This window comes from Lates calcarifer, linkage group LG14, assembly GCF_001640805.2.
Source record: "Lates calcarifer isolate ASB-BC8 linkage group LG14, TLL_Latcal_v3, whole genome shotgun sequence".
Classification (NCBI taxonomy): domain Eukaryota; kingdom Metazoa; phylum Chordata; class Actinopteri; family Centropomidae; genus Lates; species Lates calcarifer.
The window spans coordinates 5,561,210-5,578,440 of NC_066846.1; the positions used below are offsets into that span (position 1 = coordinate 5,561,210).

General features: G+C 38.9%; 2 protein-coding genes across 2 annotated transcripts; both read left to right on the plus strand.

Moving 5' to 3' along the window:
• Positions 1-3,901: 3,901 nt before the first annotated feature.
• tmem88b (transmembrane protein 88 b) lies at positions 3,902-10,675 on the plus strand. Its single transcript, XM_018684960.2, has 3 exons — positions 3,902-4,439; positions 6,590-6,994; positions 9,690-10,675. Exons 2-3 carry the CDS (start codon positions 6,596-6,598, stop codon positions 9,966-9,968), a joined length of 678 nt encoding a protein of 225 aa, XP_018540476.1. The 5' UTR covers positions 3,902-4,439; positions 6,590-6,595; the 3' UTR covers positions 9,969-10,675.
• A 3,358-nt stretch (positions 10,676-14,033) lies between these two features.
• On the plus strand, positions 14,034-17,223 carry si:cabz01076231.1 (calcium-binding protein 2). The gene is made up of 7 exons (XM_051075419.1): positions 14,034-14,095; positions 14,381-14,531; positions 15,488-15,518; positions 15,849-15,992; positions 16,223-16,332; positions 16,506-16,653; positions 16,841-17,223. The coding sequence occupies exons 1-7, from the start codon at positions 14,034-14,036 to the stop codon at positions 16,867-16,869; spliced, it is 675 nt and encodes a 224-aa protein (XP_050931376.1). The 3' UTR covers positions 16,870-17,223.
• Positions 17,224-17,231: the final 8 nt, after the last annotated feature.

Genomic DNA, 17,231 nt, shown 5'->3' on the forward strand with positions numbered 1-17,231 from the left:
TTTGTAGTCAACATAAATATGTTTTCAATACTTGTTTCTGAAGATCATTTAAAGCATCAATGCCCTCTAACAATCAATAAAAGAAAGCAGATTTTCCTTACTTAAGAACTTAAAACCCTCCTTCTAAGCTTCTAGGTATATTTTCTAAGGTCTGTCTTAAACTAAGATTGCATAGAAAAAAAAATCTTCAATGTTCCCAGGCAGAGTGACAGAGCATTAGCAAGTCACCATGTCCTCGGGTCAAGTTAGGGGCCATGAGGCCAGCAGAGGGACAGAGCATTACTGGACCGACTGAAGGAAATCCTGCTTCAAACCACACAGGAAAACCACCTCCATCCGTCTGTCTGTCCACCCTGCTGCAGTCAGGTGATGATGAGAGGATGAACGCTCTTCCCTCCGCAAAGACAAAATACTTCAGCAGTCCAATCACCACCACATGGTGTAATCATGATGGACAAAACTTTGAAGTTTGTTTATGCTGCTCTTGTAGAGCATGAGATGAAAGATGATGTAGTTACTATTTCATCTGTCAAGAGAAGTTTCCCAGAGGAGTCTGTGAACTCTTCTGCCAGCAGTGACGTGACAGCAACATAAAGTCAAAGACTGTAATGCTGTAGTGCCAACAATGAATAACAAAATAAAGTCCATATGCTCACACTTTACTGTAAACCATCCTGCTGCACATACATACACAAATATTGTTATTTTAGACCTGTATCTTGTTGTGAAATGACAGAACAATGTTAGCTGGTGCTGTAAAAAGAAAAAAAGGGGAGTGCATGGGGACCAAAGAGGAGCTGCAAGTAAATAAACAGTTCAAGCTCAAAGCAGAGGGAAAAGGGTAGAAAATCAGGATCAGGCAACACTAATTATTGAGTTCATGCTCTGATCTTTTATCATTTTACTGATTATCGTCTTTCCTGATCTCTTTGTTCCTCTTACTTCATCCTCCTTTTCTAATCCTATTCCTATTCCACAGGATCTGAGCTTTTATCTTAATCGCATCTGGTGATAATGCACGCATATTTCATCATGCATCGTAAACAGTGCAGACTGACGTCGCTTGCTCAGCTTCACAGCATTTTCTATCTTTACAGATATCAGAGTCATCTAAAGCTCTTAGCTGAAAACACACAGACACTGCTTCCAATCCACACATTATAAAGCTGATGAAGGGTACAAACTACTACACAACAAATGTCTGACAAACTTCAATTCAGCAGGATGTCAACCTGAGTTTGTTATTTAATCTTAATCAACTAATTAATCTTCATCCAACAGCACTGTTTTTTTTTTTTGTTTTTTTTTTTTTTACTAGAGCTACATGGATGTCTGTCATCAAAGCCCAAGGCTTAGCTTTGTCAAGTCCTAACAACAGGATGTTTTTACGCAGCAAGGTAACATAGCTCTTAGAGACAATGTTCTTCAAGAGGAGGAAATTGGCAGAAAAACCTGTTTCCTCTACTTAAAATGTCATTAACCAAACCCCTGTCAGCTCAACAGGTGCTAGTTTACAACCCATTTCCCAACAGGAATGAATAATTGTACTATTTTAAGAGGGAACAGTACATGTAAGTAAGCACTGGTTAATTCAATATATATAGCTTAACTGCTTTACACTGCAGAATGAGAGGATGCTGTTAAATATTTTCTTCTTTTTTATCCTTGGTCAACCTAGATGTACAACAGACATCCACTCACTGATGCATACTATTCTGAGGTATCATTGGTTTGTCTCAGATTACTTTTCAGCATACAACAGGACGAGGGCGCTGTTCTTCCAAAGCAAATAGATAGTATCAAAGTTCTGCAAGATGGTGCCGTTAAAGGTCATTGATAGAAGAAAAAAAAAAATCACTCTCTTCAAAACATGCTCTGAATGAAATGATGCAGTGACACTGCCTAACACCAATGGCATTAAATATAAGTTATGGGTTACCATGAAACTACAGTAAAATGCAGCCAAGAGAAAGACAAATTCTACAGTAGTGTTAAAAAAAACATTCCTTAACTGAGGACAAAAATTACCTATTCACAGAAGAGTTATAAAAAAGAGGATATAAGGCCATCAGCATGTGGACAGGTTTGTCTTAATTCATTAGGTGAAGCCTTTTGACTTTGGCATAATCAGAAATCCAAAATCTAAAAATCTATAACTTGAGGTTAGATTATTTCTGATCAGTTATGGAGCCAAATGGGGTAAAGATAAATAGGAGGAGTCTGAATATCCTTCTGTTTCGGGACCCAGAATTCAGTAGCTTAGTAGAAGGAGAGCTGGAGAATTTCATTCAATTAAATAATAGGTTAACAGATACAGTTGGGACAGTCTGGGAAGCCCCTAAGGTTTAAGGAATTAGAGAAAAAATATCAGACCTGCTATTAAATCAAATAAGTGACATATTCAATAAGAAAACTGAGTACGCCTATTTAGATTGAAAAAGTAATTTTTATGAAAGTGGAGAAAAAGTAGGAAAACTGAAGTTTAAGGTGTCTTAGAAGGGGAGGAAGAACACAAAATGTTTCTCTATGCAGATGATATTTCTCATCAAAACCTATGTCTCCCCAATCCCTAATGTTCTATCTACAATTCAACATTTTCTGAAATATCAGGCTGCAAAATAAATTGGCAAAAATCTGAAGCTATGCAAAATCAAAACAGTGCTTTCAATCAACATTTACCCAATTCCAGTTAAAGTAGAATATTTAGGGAATAGGCTGTGTTCAGACAGAATATAAAATATAATTTCAATTAATATGGTACCACTAATTTTAAAAAGGCAAATCTGGATAAATGGAAATTGATTAAATAAATACTGTTAATTCATCAGAACAATTTCATCTAGCTGATTAAGGGGATTTCTGAAGGTAGGAGGTGTGGGTTCTCTTTTTGGGATAAAGAGGAAAGAGGAGAAGAGAATATGGTTTGAGACTTTATACATTTTAGCATATTACACTCTGCATCTCATATTTTATTTATTTTTTAAAAAAATCACTAATTCTCAGACTAGAATTGGTAAAAACCTGTGATCACTATGGCAACGAGATCTTGACAGTGAGATTAGGGAAGATTTATGACAGGATTTGATCTCATATGTAGGCTGGACTACAGGGTGTGCAAGAAGAAAGTTCATCCGTGATAAAATTGTACATAGATGTTAAGATTGCTGGTTGGTTTTCTGCGGGCAATTTTTGTCATTTCATTTAATTTAGCTATTACACACACACACATATCCATAGATAGATATATAGCCAACCTGGCAGAGGCTGCCTCATTAGAAAATTTAATTGCCAGGGGAAATGATGTCCAAAGTAAAACTGGCCAATCTGGCATAATTTTCAGACATATACTACAGGTACAACATCTTAGAGGGTACATGGTACTGGTTACACAATATGAAGGAATGCTTGAGTGCTCTAATGTAAGACTGCCTTTTTGGTTGATACAGCTGTCAATTACATCCTTCTCTTTATTTAGCTGTCAGATTTGTACCACTTGCATTTCTGTGTAATGCCAAAATGTTAAATGTCAATGAAAGCGTAAATGAAGCTGATGCCAAGAAACTTTAAGACTCTTATACAACTAAACATAACTAAATAGACAACCTGAGTAATGTGTTCAACACCACAGTATCTGCTCTCTTTACACATGCCAAGTCTGTCTCTGCTGCCCTTCCCCCTCATTTTCTGCTTTCCTGAACCTCAACTTATCAGGCTAGTCGCCTCATTCTGACCCCCAACACACAAAACCCAGCCCCCACTGCAACAGGGAAAGGGTAAGGGTGGGGTATACATGTCTTGGATCTGAGTGTTGAGAGGAGTTGTTGGAGAAAGGTAGGGGGGGGTGATAAGCCTGGTGGGTGGAGAGAAAGTGGGATGGATGAGGGGAGTGTGGGAGGAGGGAGGGAGAGAGAGACAGCACTGTGGACTCAATCAGAGGGGGGTAAAAAGAGGAGGGTAGACAGACAGAAGTTTGACATACTTAAGACAAAGACCACATCTATTGTGAGTTTCATTGTTTTCAGCAGCTGAGGAAGGAGCATCTCTGAGCTACAACTTCATTACAACGCAATAGGAGTTTGATGTTACATGTGGAAAAGAAAACAGAAGACCCTATCAGCTCCACTGACAACTCTGGATTGTGGAGAGAAGAAGCAGCAGGAGAGCAGGTCTGCAGGAAGCCAACATACCAGCATAGCACCAGTAAACAGATAAGACTCCAAAAACATTCTTTTCAACTTCACGCAAGGAAAGGAGGAGAGAAGTTACCCTGTTTCTAGTCAGAGGAGTCGAGAGCTGAGAAGAGAGGGCTTCATTAGTGTGTGAGGGGAGAACGTGTACGTGGATTGACTGGACAGAAGTGGTCTTTGAGAAGAACTGAGAAAAGCAGCAACAATCTGGAGGAGGAACAGCAAGAGGTCCACCGGGCCCCACAGCACAATGTGAGTACAAGAGCAGCTGCATCACTCAGAAAAATTTTAATCATATTATTATGACCGACCCACTCAGACATATGATTACAGTGAAAATGAGCCGTAAGAGCTTATGTACTGATGTTCAACATAAAAGAACTTTAAGAGGTCTCAGAAACATAGATTTAATTAATGCAGATGCTTTGTTCCAGACAATAGAGTAACAATAGAATGACAATAAGCCAACTAGAAATCTCCCTGCACCATCCAAGCATCACAACTGTAAGAACTAGCTGAGTTTGTACAATGGCATGCACGCTACCATACAGTTAAGAGTTTTAAATCAATCAAAAAGATGTACTGGGTGACTATGTACCCCAGTGTCGCAGCTGTATTAACTGTATTAACAGGAATTTTGATTTAAAATTCCTGGATCTGGGTCAAACAATGACATGACTAGTGAGTAAAATGGGTGGATCACCTAAATGTATTTTGAGTAAGGGGCACAATGAGTCATCTCACACACATGCGCATACACTTTCCTGTCAGTCCTTCCTGCGTGACCTTCCACCTTAAATCAACACTTGGGACAACAATAGGAGTCAGAAATGGAAAATAAGCAACATTAAAGCACCGAAGACAGCATCATAAATAATCTCTTCCACTGTTACTGCCAATATACAGTTAGTGTGAAATAGAAGCGCAACCTTAGCTTCAAGTAAACATTTACACAATAAGTACCTATAACATAACACAGATTTTTAAACCAACATCAGAACTGTTTCTGCTCAGAGAGGTTACGAGTCCATCCTAACTGGACAGTCTGACTGAGTGAGAGTGAACAACTAGTTGTTGCACCACCTGAATAAAAAATAAGGAAGCTATTTAACTGTACCTTTCCTAAACTTTAACAGATACCAATACTAACTGAAAAAAATGCTTCAACCCTTTCAGACCAGCAACTTTTGTTGTTCACACAAGATACACTTTAATAGAATATATTAAAAATAAGACCCATCATGCACCATCACTAACATATAGTCCTCTGTTGGTCCTCACACTACAGCAACAGATTATTACATGTTAGAGCATCCTGGTGCTGTACACGTACTACATATCTGTTCACACAGTAAGCCATGAGGTACTTTAGCAGTAATGATATCAGAGACTGATTAAAATTGAAAATCTTCAAGCTAACAGTAACGACTGCAAATGTGAAAGCACCCATACTGTCTGTGTTGGTTAAAAGGAAACACTCACAGGTTGACTATGTCATCAGTACTGGGATTTTCCATTGCTGTAGTTTTTTTTGGCAGCTGACCTGGCCTTGTTACTCAGAGATGTCCCCTTTCTGCCTGGGGCATTTCAGTCTCCTGACCTTTTGCGAGGTGAGGATATCCTGTACCAGACACAGCTGTATACCACAAAAAAATCTGTCCTTACACAGAATGGATACAAATTAAAGAAGCTGGTTCAAAGCAGACCTCACATAGACGATGTGGTTTGATATTATGAATTCTGACAGACTGTTTAATGACACAAACACATAAACTTAGGAGACAAAGGGAAATTTAAGCAACCAGTGCTGTGCCGTAATTATTCAATAATTAGGTATCAACACATATATTAACTCTAAGTACTAAGGTAGAGCAATTTCTGTTCATTATGTGCGCTACTTAAATTCTGATGAGATAGAACTTTAAAATCATTTGTACTTAATATGCTGGAATGACAACACATATGAGCACATGTGCAGACAACACCCACTTGTACACAAACAGACTGATGCCAGCTAGTCTTCATCTCTCTACATATAGTAATTATTGGCCCCTTTCCTTTTGGCCAATCAGTTCTGATAATCATCACCTCACAGACTACATCACACAGGGCTAGCTTCCTGGCAGATAAAACTTCGTGGTCAACTCAAGGTCTCTAAGCCTTTGAGGAGTGAAATTTGGTTGGGTACAAAACTGTTGTGTAACTGCCACATTCAGACTACTGTACTAATAAATTATCTTCAGATGTATTTTTCACAATTATAGTCAACAAACTCAACAATCAGGGCTGATCCATCAGTTTTGAAACATCTGCAACAGCAATTCTGTTGACCCTGTCACTCATTCTGATCAAATCTATATTTCCATCTCATGCCACTGATGTATTTATTTCTCTGCCCACAGTTCACTATGAGTATGGCTGGTACTCTAGAGAGGGGGGCCCACCATCAGGCCTTGGACCTGTCTGAGGAACTGCCGCCTCATCACCACCATCAACACACCAACCACCACCATCATCTCCACCACTCCAACTCTCTGGCCTCCACCACCGCTGTGGGTGGAGGCAGAGAAACACCTTCACGTGTGGTCGTACCTCCTCCTTATTCTGCAGCTGAAAGTGGTGGTGGGGGCAGTGAGGCTCCTCTGGAGCTGAGGGGGTCTCTGGACTGCTGGGCCTGCTCCGTGCTGGTGACTGCTCAGAACCTGGTGATTGCCGCGATCAATGCCTGCCTTGCTGGACTGGTGTTTGGTACCATCCTGACGCCAGCCATCGTCATGGTGGTGTTTGGCTTCCTCTGCCATTCAACAGTAAGAAAGGAGGAGGGTGGATAAGAGAGTGTGAGCATTGTATGCATGTTTAAGTATTCTGACTTATATTTCAGTGTGGATGTTTTCTACAAGGTTCTGACTCATACTCTACTAAACTGGAGCTGGGTAATTGTTTGCTCAACAGCATTTTGCAGGAGTTGTCTCTATCCCTATCAATATCCAACAGACATTTAAAACTGGCACAGTGCTCTTTGGTGTGACAGAGAATATGTGCTCGCACATTAGTAAGAATAAATATTTACACACCCATTTGCTACATCTAAACACATGATGAGTGGAGCAAGACAACTACATCCATCTTTTTAATAAAAGACCTGAAAGTTCAAATCTCCTAACTTTGATCCAAAAGTTTGAAATAGTTCTGCCTGGGGCTGAGGGTGGGGTTTGGCTCCACCAGCAATGAGGGCTTTCATAATTAGATAAGTCTGAGGTTCTGTCAGATGTTGAGAAGATGGAGTGAACTGGAGGGGGGTGGGGGGTCAAAAGTCTAGGGAGCCAGACATCAAAAGTGCAAAACTTTTAAGACTGCTTAGTAGCTAGTTGGGGATTAATCAATGCTTGAGAGCAAACTAAATATTAAATTGCACAGATGTGTGTGATAAAAACAAGGAGAAATGTCACTCAAACAAAACAGCTTATTTGTCCTATGGGCCAGTGAGCATTATCCTGGACTATCCCAAAAAGTCATCATGGTTCAAAGAATTTTAATGCATACCAATGGTGTTTCTGTAGGCTGAGGACCTCTTTAATGACTGGAGATTGGAGATGACTGGGGATTCTCTCAGTTCTCCTGCTCTCTCATGTGACAGCAGCTTAGAGAGGGATTAACCAGGACCTGGGAGGACGGAGACAGGGGGAGAAATCAAAAAAAAGAAAAAGGGTGAGAAGAAAGGTTGAGTAAGAACGGTGGGTTAAATATTTAGGGATTCTCATATTGAGCAGGCTACATTGAGAATATTTTCAAGATATCCGAGCAAGTTCTGACTGTAACAGTCATCCAGAAGCAAACCCAACACAATATCTGATGAGCAAAAACACTCTTAAACGGCTTTCTTTGTAAAACCTGGCTGAGATCTGGAGCCATACATGAGGCCTCACCAAGTACAAACAAACATGGGCATACCTCTGTGAGTCTTATCTGTTAGACCTCCTACCCCCAAAGTGCCCCTGCAGTTTTTTTAGACCATGGACCACAGTTTAAACCATCTTTCTCGCTTGCTTTCTCCCTCCCTCCTTAATGTTTTGCTTTTTCTCTCATGCTGGTATTTCTTTCTGGCCCTGGTAACTCTACATCTATCAGAATAACATCACAATATTTCTGTACTTATGTGTAGTAAGTATACAACTACCAAGATCTGGAAATGACCACTCTCAAACTTCTCACAACTGTGTGTGATTCTTGTTAACTATTCAATACTAAACCAATGCACCTCCTAAAAAGTTGCATCTCAATGTATCTCAGGCATTGGTGATTTTCAAACACTGTCCCCATACACTCTGCCATAATAAATACTCTTCTCCCCCCAGAGCTCCCTCAGTCCTGCAAACCTTTTTACTCCCTGCACTTTCCTCATGCACTCAAATGTTCACTTCATTCTTCATGGAGCGATAAGGATGATTCAGGCCTCCTGTCTCTCCATTTCTCCCCCACACTCAAATCCTGACCCTTTGACCTCCTCTTCTCCCACTCCCCCAGTCTTACTGCTCAGTAACAAGTACAAGTTCTCACATTCATGTGTTATACACCAATCAACAAATTTGAATCTACCTGACACAGTGATGGAACTGATGGTTCACTTCTGTTTTTAATAAGATCTGACAACTTTTTTCAGTTTTTATCAAAATAAGCTTTAGTGGGCTACTGATTCAGTGCATTCATGTGTGAGAGACACACACACAAACTACCAACTGGTGTCTGTCCTCACTTCATACACACATACCATACAGAGCATGTCATCTCCTGTCCTTATCTTCTATTCCCAGCACCTCACACAAGTATTTAATGGTTGTATTTTAATGGCTAATGTTCTATATGAAAACACAATCAGAAATACTGTAAATGCTAAATCTACAATTAATAATGAAATATTAAAACTCCTGCCTGGCATGACAAATTTGATTACATAATGTAAACAAAATAGATTTATAGCAGTACAAACACAGTCTCTATCCTGTTACTGATGTATAATTTAGAGGAATACATCTCACAACATGGTTGTGGTTTCTCTCTCCGTTACATTATCATATACTGTATATTCCTCCCATCTCCCACTGAAAGTAAAAAAGGTGTTGTCCAGCCATTGATAAACACAAGATCATAAGACATTTATAAATCACAGGAAAAAGGCTTTTCACTGGAGGGGTTTGCACCTAGATCAGTAAAATATATTTGGGTGGGGAAAGTGAATCAGGTGTTGCATCGCCCTCATTTCTATAGCAGAGATGATGTTGAGCAAGGTCTTTATTGCCAGACTGGAGGTTTACTGAGGAAATTCCAGGTGTGAATATGTGAAAATGTGTGAGTGTGAAGCATGTCTGAAAATGTGTTACTCATAGTGAAGCTACTGTGGTCAAAGAAAGATTAAAAACAGACATGGGTAGTGCATTATCAAACTGACCTCTACAAACACTTTATTATATCATTCCAAATGCTGTCTTTCTCCTCTCCTCTCAGGTCCGCCCTCATGGGACAACCCCCTACTGCTCAGATCTGCTGACTGACGGAGGTTGCGTGGCTCTACTGGTGGTGGGCTTCCTCTTGGTGACCCCTCTGCTGGTCCTGGCATTGGCTGCATACTGTCGCCTGGCCAGACACCTCCAGCTGGGCCTGTGCTTCATCCCGTACAGCCGGGCTGTGTACAAGAACCTGCCAGCATCCCAGCACCGTGGACTGGGCACTGGTTGCTGCTGTGGCCGAGATGGAGCTGACGGGAAAGGAAAGGTCTGGGTGTGAGAAATAAAAGAGAGGGGTGAAGAAGACCATTAGATGAAGCACATGAGGGAACTGAAGAAAAGAGAGTTGGGGTAGGAGATTGTAGGGGAGTAGTAAGAAAAGGCAGGAGATGTAAAAACAATAAAATGTGTACCAGAGAATGGAGGAAGTTGTACACGGCAGTTACTATAACAACCAACTGAACACCCTGGAGGACCAGTTACATTGTTATGAATGATTACTAATAACTTACTCCTATGCCTTAACGTCAGAGCAAGATTACAGATTGTTCAGAAAGAATGAACACAGTGTACTGAGGATTTCTGTTTGTTGGTATTTTTCCACTGGACACTTTGGCTATTTAGAAACTTTCAGGTCAATAATTTACAGCAAGAATGACTCTGTAAATCAGAAATTAATCAAAACATCAAACAATCAAAATCTGACAATCACACAAAATGTGACTGATGGCTTAAAAAAAAATAATGCTTGATACTTTATCTGGTCTGTATACGTCTTTAACTTTCCTGAATAGAACAAAGGAAATAGGAAAACTGAAAACAGCACTCCTCACAAAGGTTGTATTGACACTAAACATAATTGTATCTCTTTACATGTATGTTATTATGAAAAACATATTTGTCTAGTGTAGTTGTAGTTCTGCAAAGCAAACTGTGACTGCAAATTCTGACATTCTTTCCTTTTTATAAATAAAGTTTTTGGATTCAGCTGGAGTCATTTCTGTCCTGTAGTAGCATGAGTTGGGATGGGATGGGTCTACTACTAGGAAAAGAAAAGGATTATGTTAAAGAGTGACAAACTGACTGCCAACACCAACATGAACATTTCCGAGTGCCACAAAAACTACACAGCTTTTCCGTGGAAACATTCACTATTGTCAGAAAATGTCCCTGGAGAACTCATGCCTGACTGGAGCAGAATTTAGAAAATGCATGTAGGTAAAGGCTGCCTTGTGACTGAGCAGATAAAACCTCAGTTGGGGTAAATGTCACCCCCAGGTGGTGAAAGTGTGAAATGACAGATGAGACTACAAACTAGGACAAACAACTATTCTCACAAAATTAACATGTATAACTGTAAATGATACATAACATGTACAATAAATTAAGAGTATATTGGCTGACACCAAGTTGCAATAGTTTAAGCAGAACACAACTGACACACAAGTATAGACCTGTGGTTCCAAACCTTTTTAGCTTGTGACCAAATTCAAATAAAGCAAAGTCTATTTCCTGTCAATCAGAGGTTGATGCATTCATGAAGTAAGTCAAAGAGAAATGTTTCTATCTCCCCCTCATTGATCTGAGTGTCTTTTTAAAGGCCTGAGGATGTAAATGTGTCCAGTAACTGAAACTCTCAAGACAAAAAGATTAGAGCATTTGCTATGCTTTCCTATCCCACAGAAGATTAATTCTGGGAAGCACAGCTAATAACCATTATCCCTTCAAAAATCAACTTAATAAAGGGAGATGCAGACAACAGAAGAGACTGTAACCTAATATCAATGACTTAGACTGATTTCGTGAACCTTCAACACAGGAACCCTACACGCTTTAAATATGCCTGTATATGACAATAACTCTTTATGTATCTCTGTGTATTTCTTTCATTTGAAAATGTATTAACAGCAGCATAGACACTGATTTATACATAAAGTAACGTGAGTATCATTAGCAGATAGAGAGAGAGAAGCCATTCAGCCACATACGAGTCTGTCTGACAGTGTCACAGAAATAACATAAACTTACATTATACACTTTCACATAGATCACAATCATCAAATGATTTTTAATTCGTGCACCAGTCGTGCAACATTGTTCTAAAAACAGAAACACTTAATTTAAGTGAACTCTTACAGTTTCCCATCGTACTTTTCCGCGTTGTTTGTGTGTCACGTGGTAGGCTACTTCGGGGAACATTTGTTTTACATAAACATTTGCGTCCTGTAATGTTTTAATCTTTAAGTCTCAGTTGTTGCTGCATAACAATTGATGAGTTTCGTTGTTAGATGTAGTTTCAGTTGTCGACTGCAGCGGCATCACTGTACAGTACACTACCTTACCTTTCTGGTAACAGTATAAATGTTTTATTTCAGCAGCTTCCCTAAGAGAGGACTATAGAGTTCAGAATTAAGTTCCAATATTTCAATGAGCATCAATAAGGACGATATATGTCTCATTTTCACTGACGATGCTCCGTTGCCAACAAACGTTCGCCACTGTTTTTTTTGTTTGTTTTTTTTTAATTTATCTTTATTTGAAATTTCGAGCGAGCTGGTTGTACAGTCAGTAAGAGCTGTCACCAGGGGGATTAACATCTACACTGAACCATACTAAAACAACAAAATGCAGCGAATAGCTTACTATACTACTTCTCCGCACGTTACACCTGAGCTTTGGCCATCTGGTGGATAATCACACTAATCACACACGGGAGGGGCTGTAATGGGCCCTCTGGAGGTCAAACAAACACTAATTGTGCAAAAACTGCAGTTCTAATATCACACAGTTGAACCAGAAGTTGCTTTCGGAAAGATAAACAGTACAGTGGAAGACAGAGTACAGCGATATTCTGATGTGTAAAAACCGAAAAGTTTCCAATGCCCACGTCTACGTTAAGACTTCATTCAATTATGCCCAATTACTTTGTCTATTTTTTGCATTTTTAGCATGAGAGCCACAAGATGTTTTTATGCCAATAAACGATAAAGTTGTGTGTACTTTCAACCGCAACAACGTCAATACATGAACGATAACAGAGATAAGTTAAGCTAGTTTCTATAAATTTCTACAAGATTTTCTTAACAGCAGAGCAGACTTACCGGCGTCATTGAGGACATTACAGCCGGACAAGTCCACTAAAATCAAAAAATGTCTCCTGCTCGCGACACGGGCACTCCTCCAGAAGTAATATAACCACAAAGAATTTACTGAATATACTGTAGAACTAATAATATGATTAGTTTACCAATGTTGTGTACAAATAACGCAGCACGCGTTCAACAGGTAAAAAGTTTTTGATTAGCTGATGACGTACACGTGCGCCGAACCGACAGTAGGTTACGCAGATTACCCGGATGGAGGTTGAACAACAAACGTTAAGATGATGATAATAATAATGATAATGATAGTAATTTTACAACACTGGAATAAAACAAAAAATTAAAATTAAATGGCAAAAAAAAATACATTCAGCCAATATGCAAAGCTTTGAGTTTACATAGATATCATGTTAATTAGTCCAGAAAAATCAATTTTGTTAGTCCAAATATCATATATATGCAGAGAGAAGTGAACAGTAGGCCACTGACTATTATTACTACCTAACAGTAAAATACTTGACCCCAGTACATATCTTTGTCACAACCAAACTGAGGCAATCAGCACTAAATCTTACCAGTCCAGAAACAGTGGGAAAACATTTTTCTGCAAGGCCAAAGACTTCATGTGAAAACTCTTCAACTGAATGCTTGTTAAAATTGCAAGAGCCTCTAAATAAAGATGGTTAAAGCTGGGTTTGAACCAAGTGAATGTGACCTCTTAAAGGTCAAGTCAGTCACACTGCCACTCCACGTTTTGCTTTCTAATCGATGGTTGCACGTTTAGCCAAGTAATTACCTGTTAAGCCTCTCTGATGGAAGGAGGTCAAGAGGCAAAGGAAAAGCAGAACGGACAGGATACTGTGCAGCGATTCCCAGCACAAGAAAAGCACTACTCAAGGAGGACAAGGAGGACAAGAAGAGCCGTGCTGCTCAATATCTTGTTTTCTTTTCTCACCATTTAGGAGAGGGAATTCAGGTAAGCTAATTGCAATGAAGAAACTGGATTCACACTCAAGATGTTGGAGACAGCTGGGAAATGAGAGATTTGCAATGATAGGGAACTTTTTTTTTCATAAATATGCTTTTAATCCTCTTGTGATCTTGGCTTTTATATCCAAAGATGCATTTTAAAAAATATTTCTTCACCATAGTCAGAACAACATTTTGGTGCGGCACCTGCAGATTTTTCTTCAGAGTATAAGTTCCCTTTGGAAAGACAGTGTGTGCCTCTATTCATCCACAGGATGTCTAAGACAGAAGACAGGACCCCTTCTACAACATCTGTTGACTCAGCAGGATCAGAGAAGTACATCTCACACAAAACTGTATTTTTTAGGTTTTTTGTGATTGTGACACAGAAATATAAATTTAGGACATGTGTCCTTTTGGTGACCCTGTTAATGTATGACCTTCAATGTGTAGAGGTACAGCATATCTTCGTCTTACACTTCTTCAATGGCTAAAAAAAATACAATATTATTCTTATTTTAAGGGTATTATTCCATTTTCTGCTCCATAGTCTCCAAGAAGATGTCTTAAAATTTCAAGATAAAATAAAATATGCATTATTGTTTGATACTTCATGTTTTAGCAAAGATGGTGCCTCTACATCTTCCACACCTAAAGACTCGCCATCAGGTTCAGTCTCTGAAACACCCAAGAAATCATCAAAGAAGTCCAAGAAAAACACAGAGAGTATGAACAAAGTCTATAACTCTGTGCTCAACAGTGTTTTTGGGGCGGTAAGTAGCTGACATCCCCATTTTGTGATTTACCTGTACTGTATAGCTGAACTGGATCCCCTTCTTGGCTATTATGGTACCTAACCTCACTGTGACCTTCCACCTGAAACTGCAACATGCTGTTAAGTTAAACAGTTAACGCTGATTTGTAATAGCTTGTTTTACCCTCAACACCAATTCCCACATTCCTGCCAAATTTAAACACACTTTTATTCAATAAAATTTGTGTTTGCCCTAATTCGGTTTAACAACTATTCCTTGCTGACAATTTAAAGCACCTTGATCTTTTAATAGCAGCCATACACAAAGAGAGAGAGGCTTGCAGATTTCTTAAAATCTATAATTCATATGAGTGAGATCTAAAGACAGAGATCTTCACAGTGCAGTGGATGCTCATTATCAGTTAAAGGCATCGTGTGTTAGACATTAAAACGTCAGTCAGAAGTGAGGTGGAAGTCAGGCAGTGTACTCACAGCCTTGTTCCTGATCTTTCTGGAGCTGCTATCACTAAGCCTGGTGTGCCTCAGTATTAGCAGCTCATTAGTTGAGGCTTAATGTCACTCTTCATTAAGGTTATCCAGTGCAGGAGCACTGCCAAACCACTTGGTTGATTCAACTTGAAAATATTTACCTTTTCTATTGTGCACACTGTATGAATTGCTGTCTTGCATGCAACAGTGGAAAGTGATTCATAACCATGTGAATACTGTACCTCAAGTTTCTCCCCTGTATACCAGAGAATTGTTCTCTGTCTCTCTGTTTGTTGTGTCATTGTATTATGTCCACTTTATTAACTAGCATTTATAATCTTGATATTTAACACTGTACAATAGTTGAAAATCTTTGACATTATAGGCATTACACGTACCACAAAAATTTGATGTCAAGATATTTTGGTATTATGTAATATCCTTCTGTATGAAAATGCAACATGTGTTTGGTCACTGTTTCTGCAGGACAGAGAGCTGGCACAGGCTGAGTTAGACGGTAAGTGTCACTGCCACAACTCAGTGTTTATATCAAATATATTACAGTTAGAAACATTATCAGCTGCATCTCAAGTAATATCTGAAGCTATCCATCATTTTTACAATACTGAAATATTGCAATAAACAAGGACATCTCCATGCATATTATCAGTTACTGCTAATATAACCAAACCAAAATTCATAATTCAGTTGAAATTCATTTTATTTAAAATGTTCAGTAATATTGATGAATGTCCCCATGGATTATATAAGTAGACAAATGTGGCTGTTATATTTTACTGGTGTACTCTCTGGTGTAATCTCTGTGGTCCCCTGGCCTTTCTCACAGAGCTGCAAGAGGCCTTCAAGGAGTTTGACTATGACCAAGATGGCTACCTGAACTACAAGGATGTGGCTGAATGTATGAGGACTATGGGATACATGCCTACAGAAATGGAGCTGCTGGAGATAGTACAACAGATTAAGATGAGAAGTGAGTGAATAACAACATAGAATTAAAGCAAACAGTAGCTCTAAAATATTCAGTTAAATTAAAAAACGTAGTTGAATGAGCAGGCATGAAAAGAAAAAAACAACATTTTATTAGACTTAATTCATTTTTCAAAAATGTTCTAATTTGAAAGATTTTTATTTGTTCACATAAAAAAACACTAATTTGTTTGGCTGTTTTTGTTATTGAGTGACATCATTTCCTCTCTACAGTGGGTGGATTAATGGACTTTGAAGACTTTACTGAACTGATGGGACCCAGGATGATGGGAGAGACTGCGGACATGCTGGGACTCAAAGAGCTTCAATCTGCTTTTGTACAGGTCAGTCAGCTAGTAATGAAAGAGTTACTGTAATCATTGAACTGACATTTAATATCTACCTATGTATCTCAGCCCATGAATAAAAAATCTGCTTATCTTTTTTAATTAGACAAATTATGGCAACTACTTTTTCTGTCTGTTGTCACATTTTCATCACTTTCTGTTTCTGAAAGTTTGACCTCGATGGAGATGGAAAGATCAACCAGGATGAGATGAAGGAAGCAATCAAGACAATGCTGGGAGAGAAGCTGAAGAAAGGAGAACTGGAGGAGATCCTGAAGGAGCTGGACATTAATGCAGATGGAAATATTGACTTTGAAGGTGGGAACCAGCAGGCACATTCAGACAGTGAACACAATGCGTTTCGTGATGCTAATCATAGTCATGGATTACATTTTACATGTGTACCATTACAAGATGCATTAAACATCACTGGCTCTTTGCAGTTTAGTGAGATAAACTCAGTGTTGACTTAACTTGCTCTGCTTCGTCTTCTCCTCTCCTACAGAGTTTGTGATGATGCTCTCCATTCGTTAACTCCTGAAAAGACTGACCACGGACAGAATAAGGAAGAACAGAACAAACACTTCTGAATCATTCCACAGATAGTTAATTCAGCTATTTCCCAAATATTCACATTTTGATAACCAGTGTTTGAGATGTAGGTATAGACATCTACCACATAATGTGTGCCTAACTCTGCAATAATTGTATGAATAATGAATTGTTAACAGAGTGAGAATGATGCTGTCATCAGAGTGTTCTTTTGGTAGATACATAAACTTTTTGCTGTGATAAATAATGTAAATAAGACTGATATGTTTTGCTATTTTAATAAAGAAATCTAAATCAGTGTTGCCTTTCACTGAAACAACACAACGCTATTTTAAGATAGTGAG

Coding starts and splice junctions, on each gene's coding strand:
- tmem88b (XM_018684960.2), top strand. CDS start 6,596: ATGAGTATGGCTGGTACTCTAGAGAGGGGGGCCCACCATCAGGCCTTG. Junction 6,995..9,689: donor GCTTCCTCTGCCATTCAACA/GTAAGAAAGGAG, acceptor CTCTCCTCTCAG/GTCCGCCCTCATGGGACAAC.
- si:cabz01076231.1 (XM_051075419.1), top strand. CDS start 14,034: ATGTCTAAGACAGAAGACAGGACCCCTTCTACAACATCTGTTGACTCA. Junction 15,993..16,222: donor ACAACAGATTAAGATGAGAA/GTGAGTGAATAA, acceptor TCCTCTCTACAG/TGGGTGGATTAATGGACTTT. Junction 16,654..16,840: donor TGGAAATATTGACTTTGAAG/GTGGGAACCAGC, acceptor CCTCTCCTACAG/AGTTTGTGATGATGCTCTCC.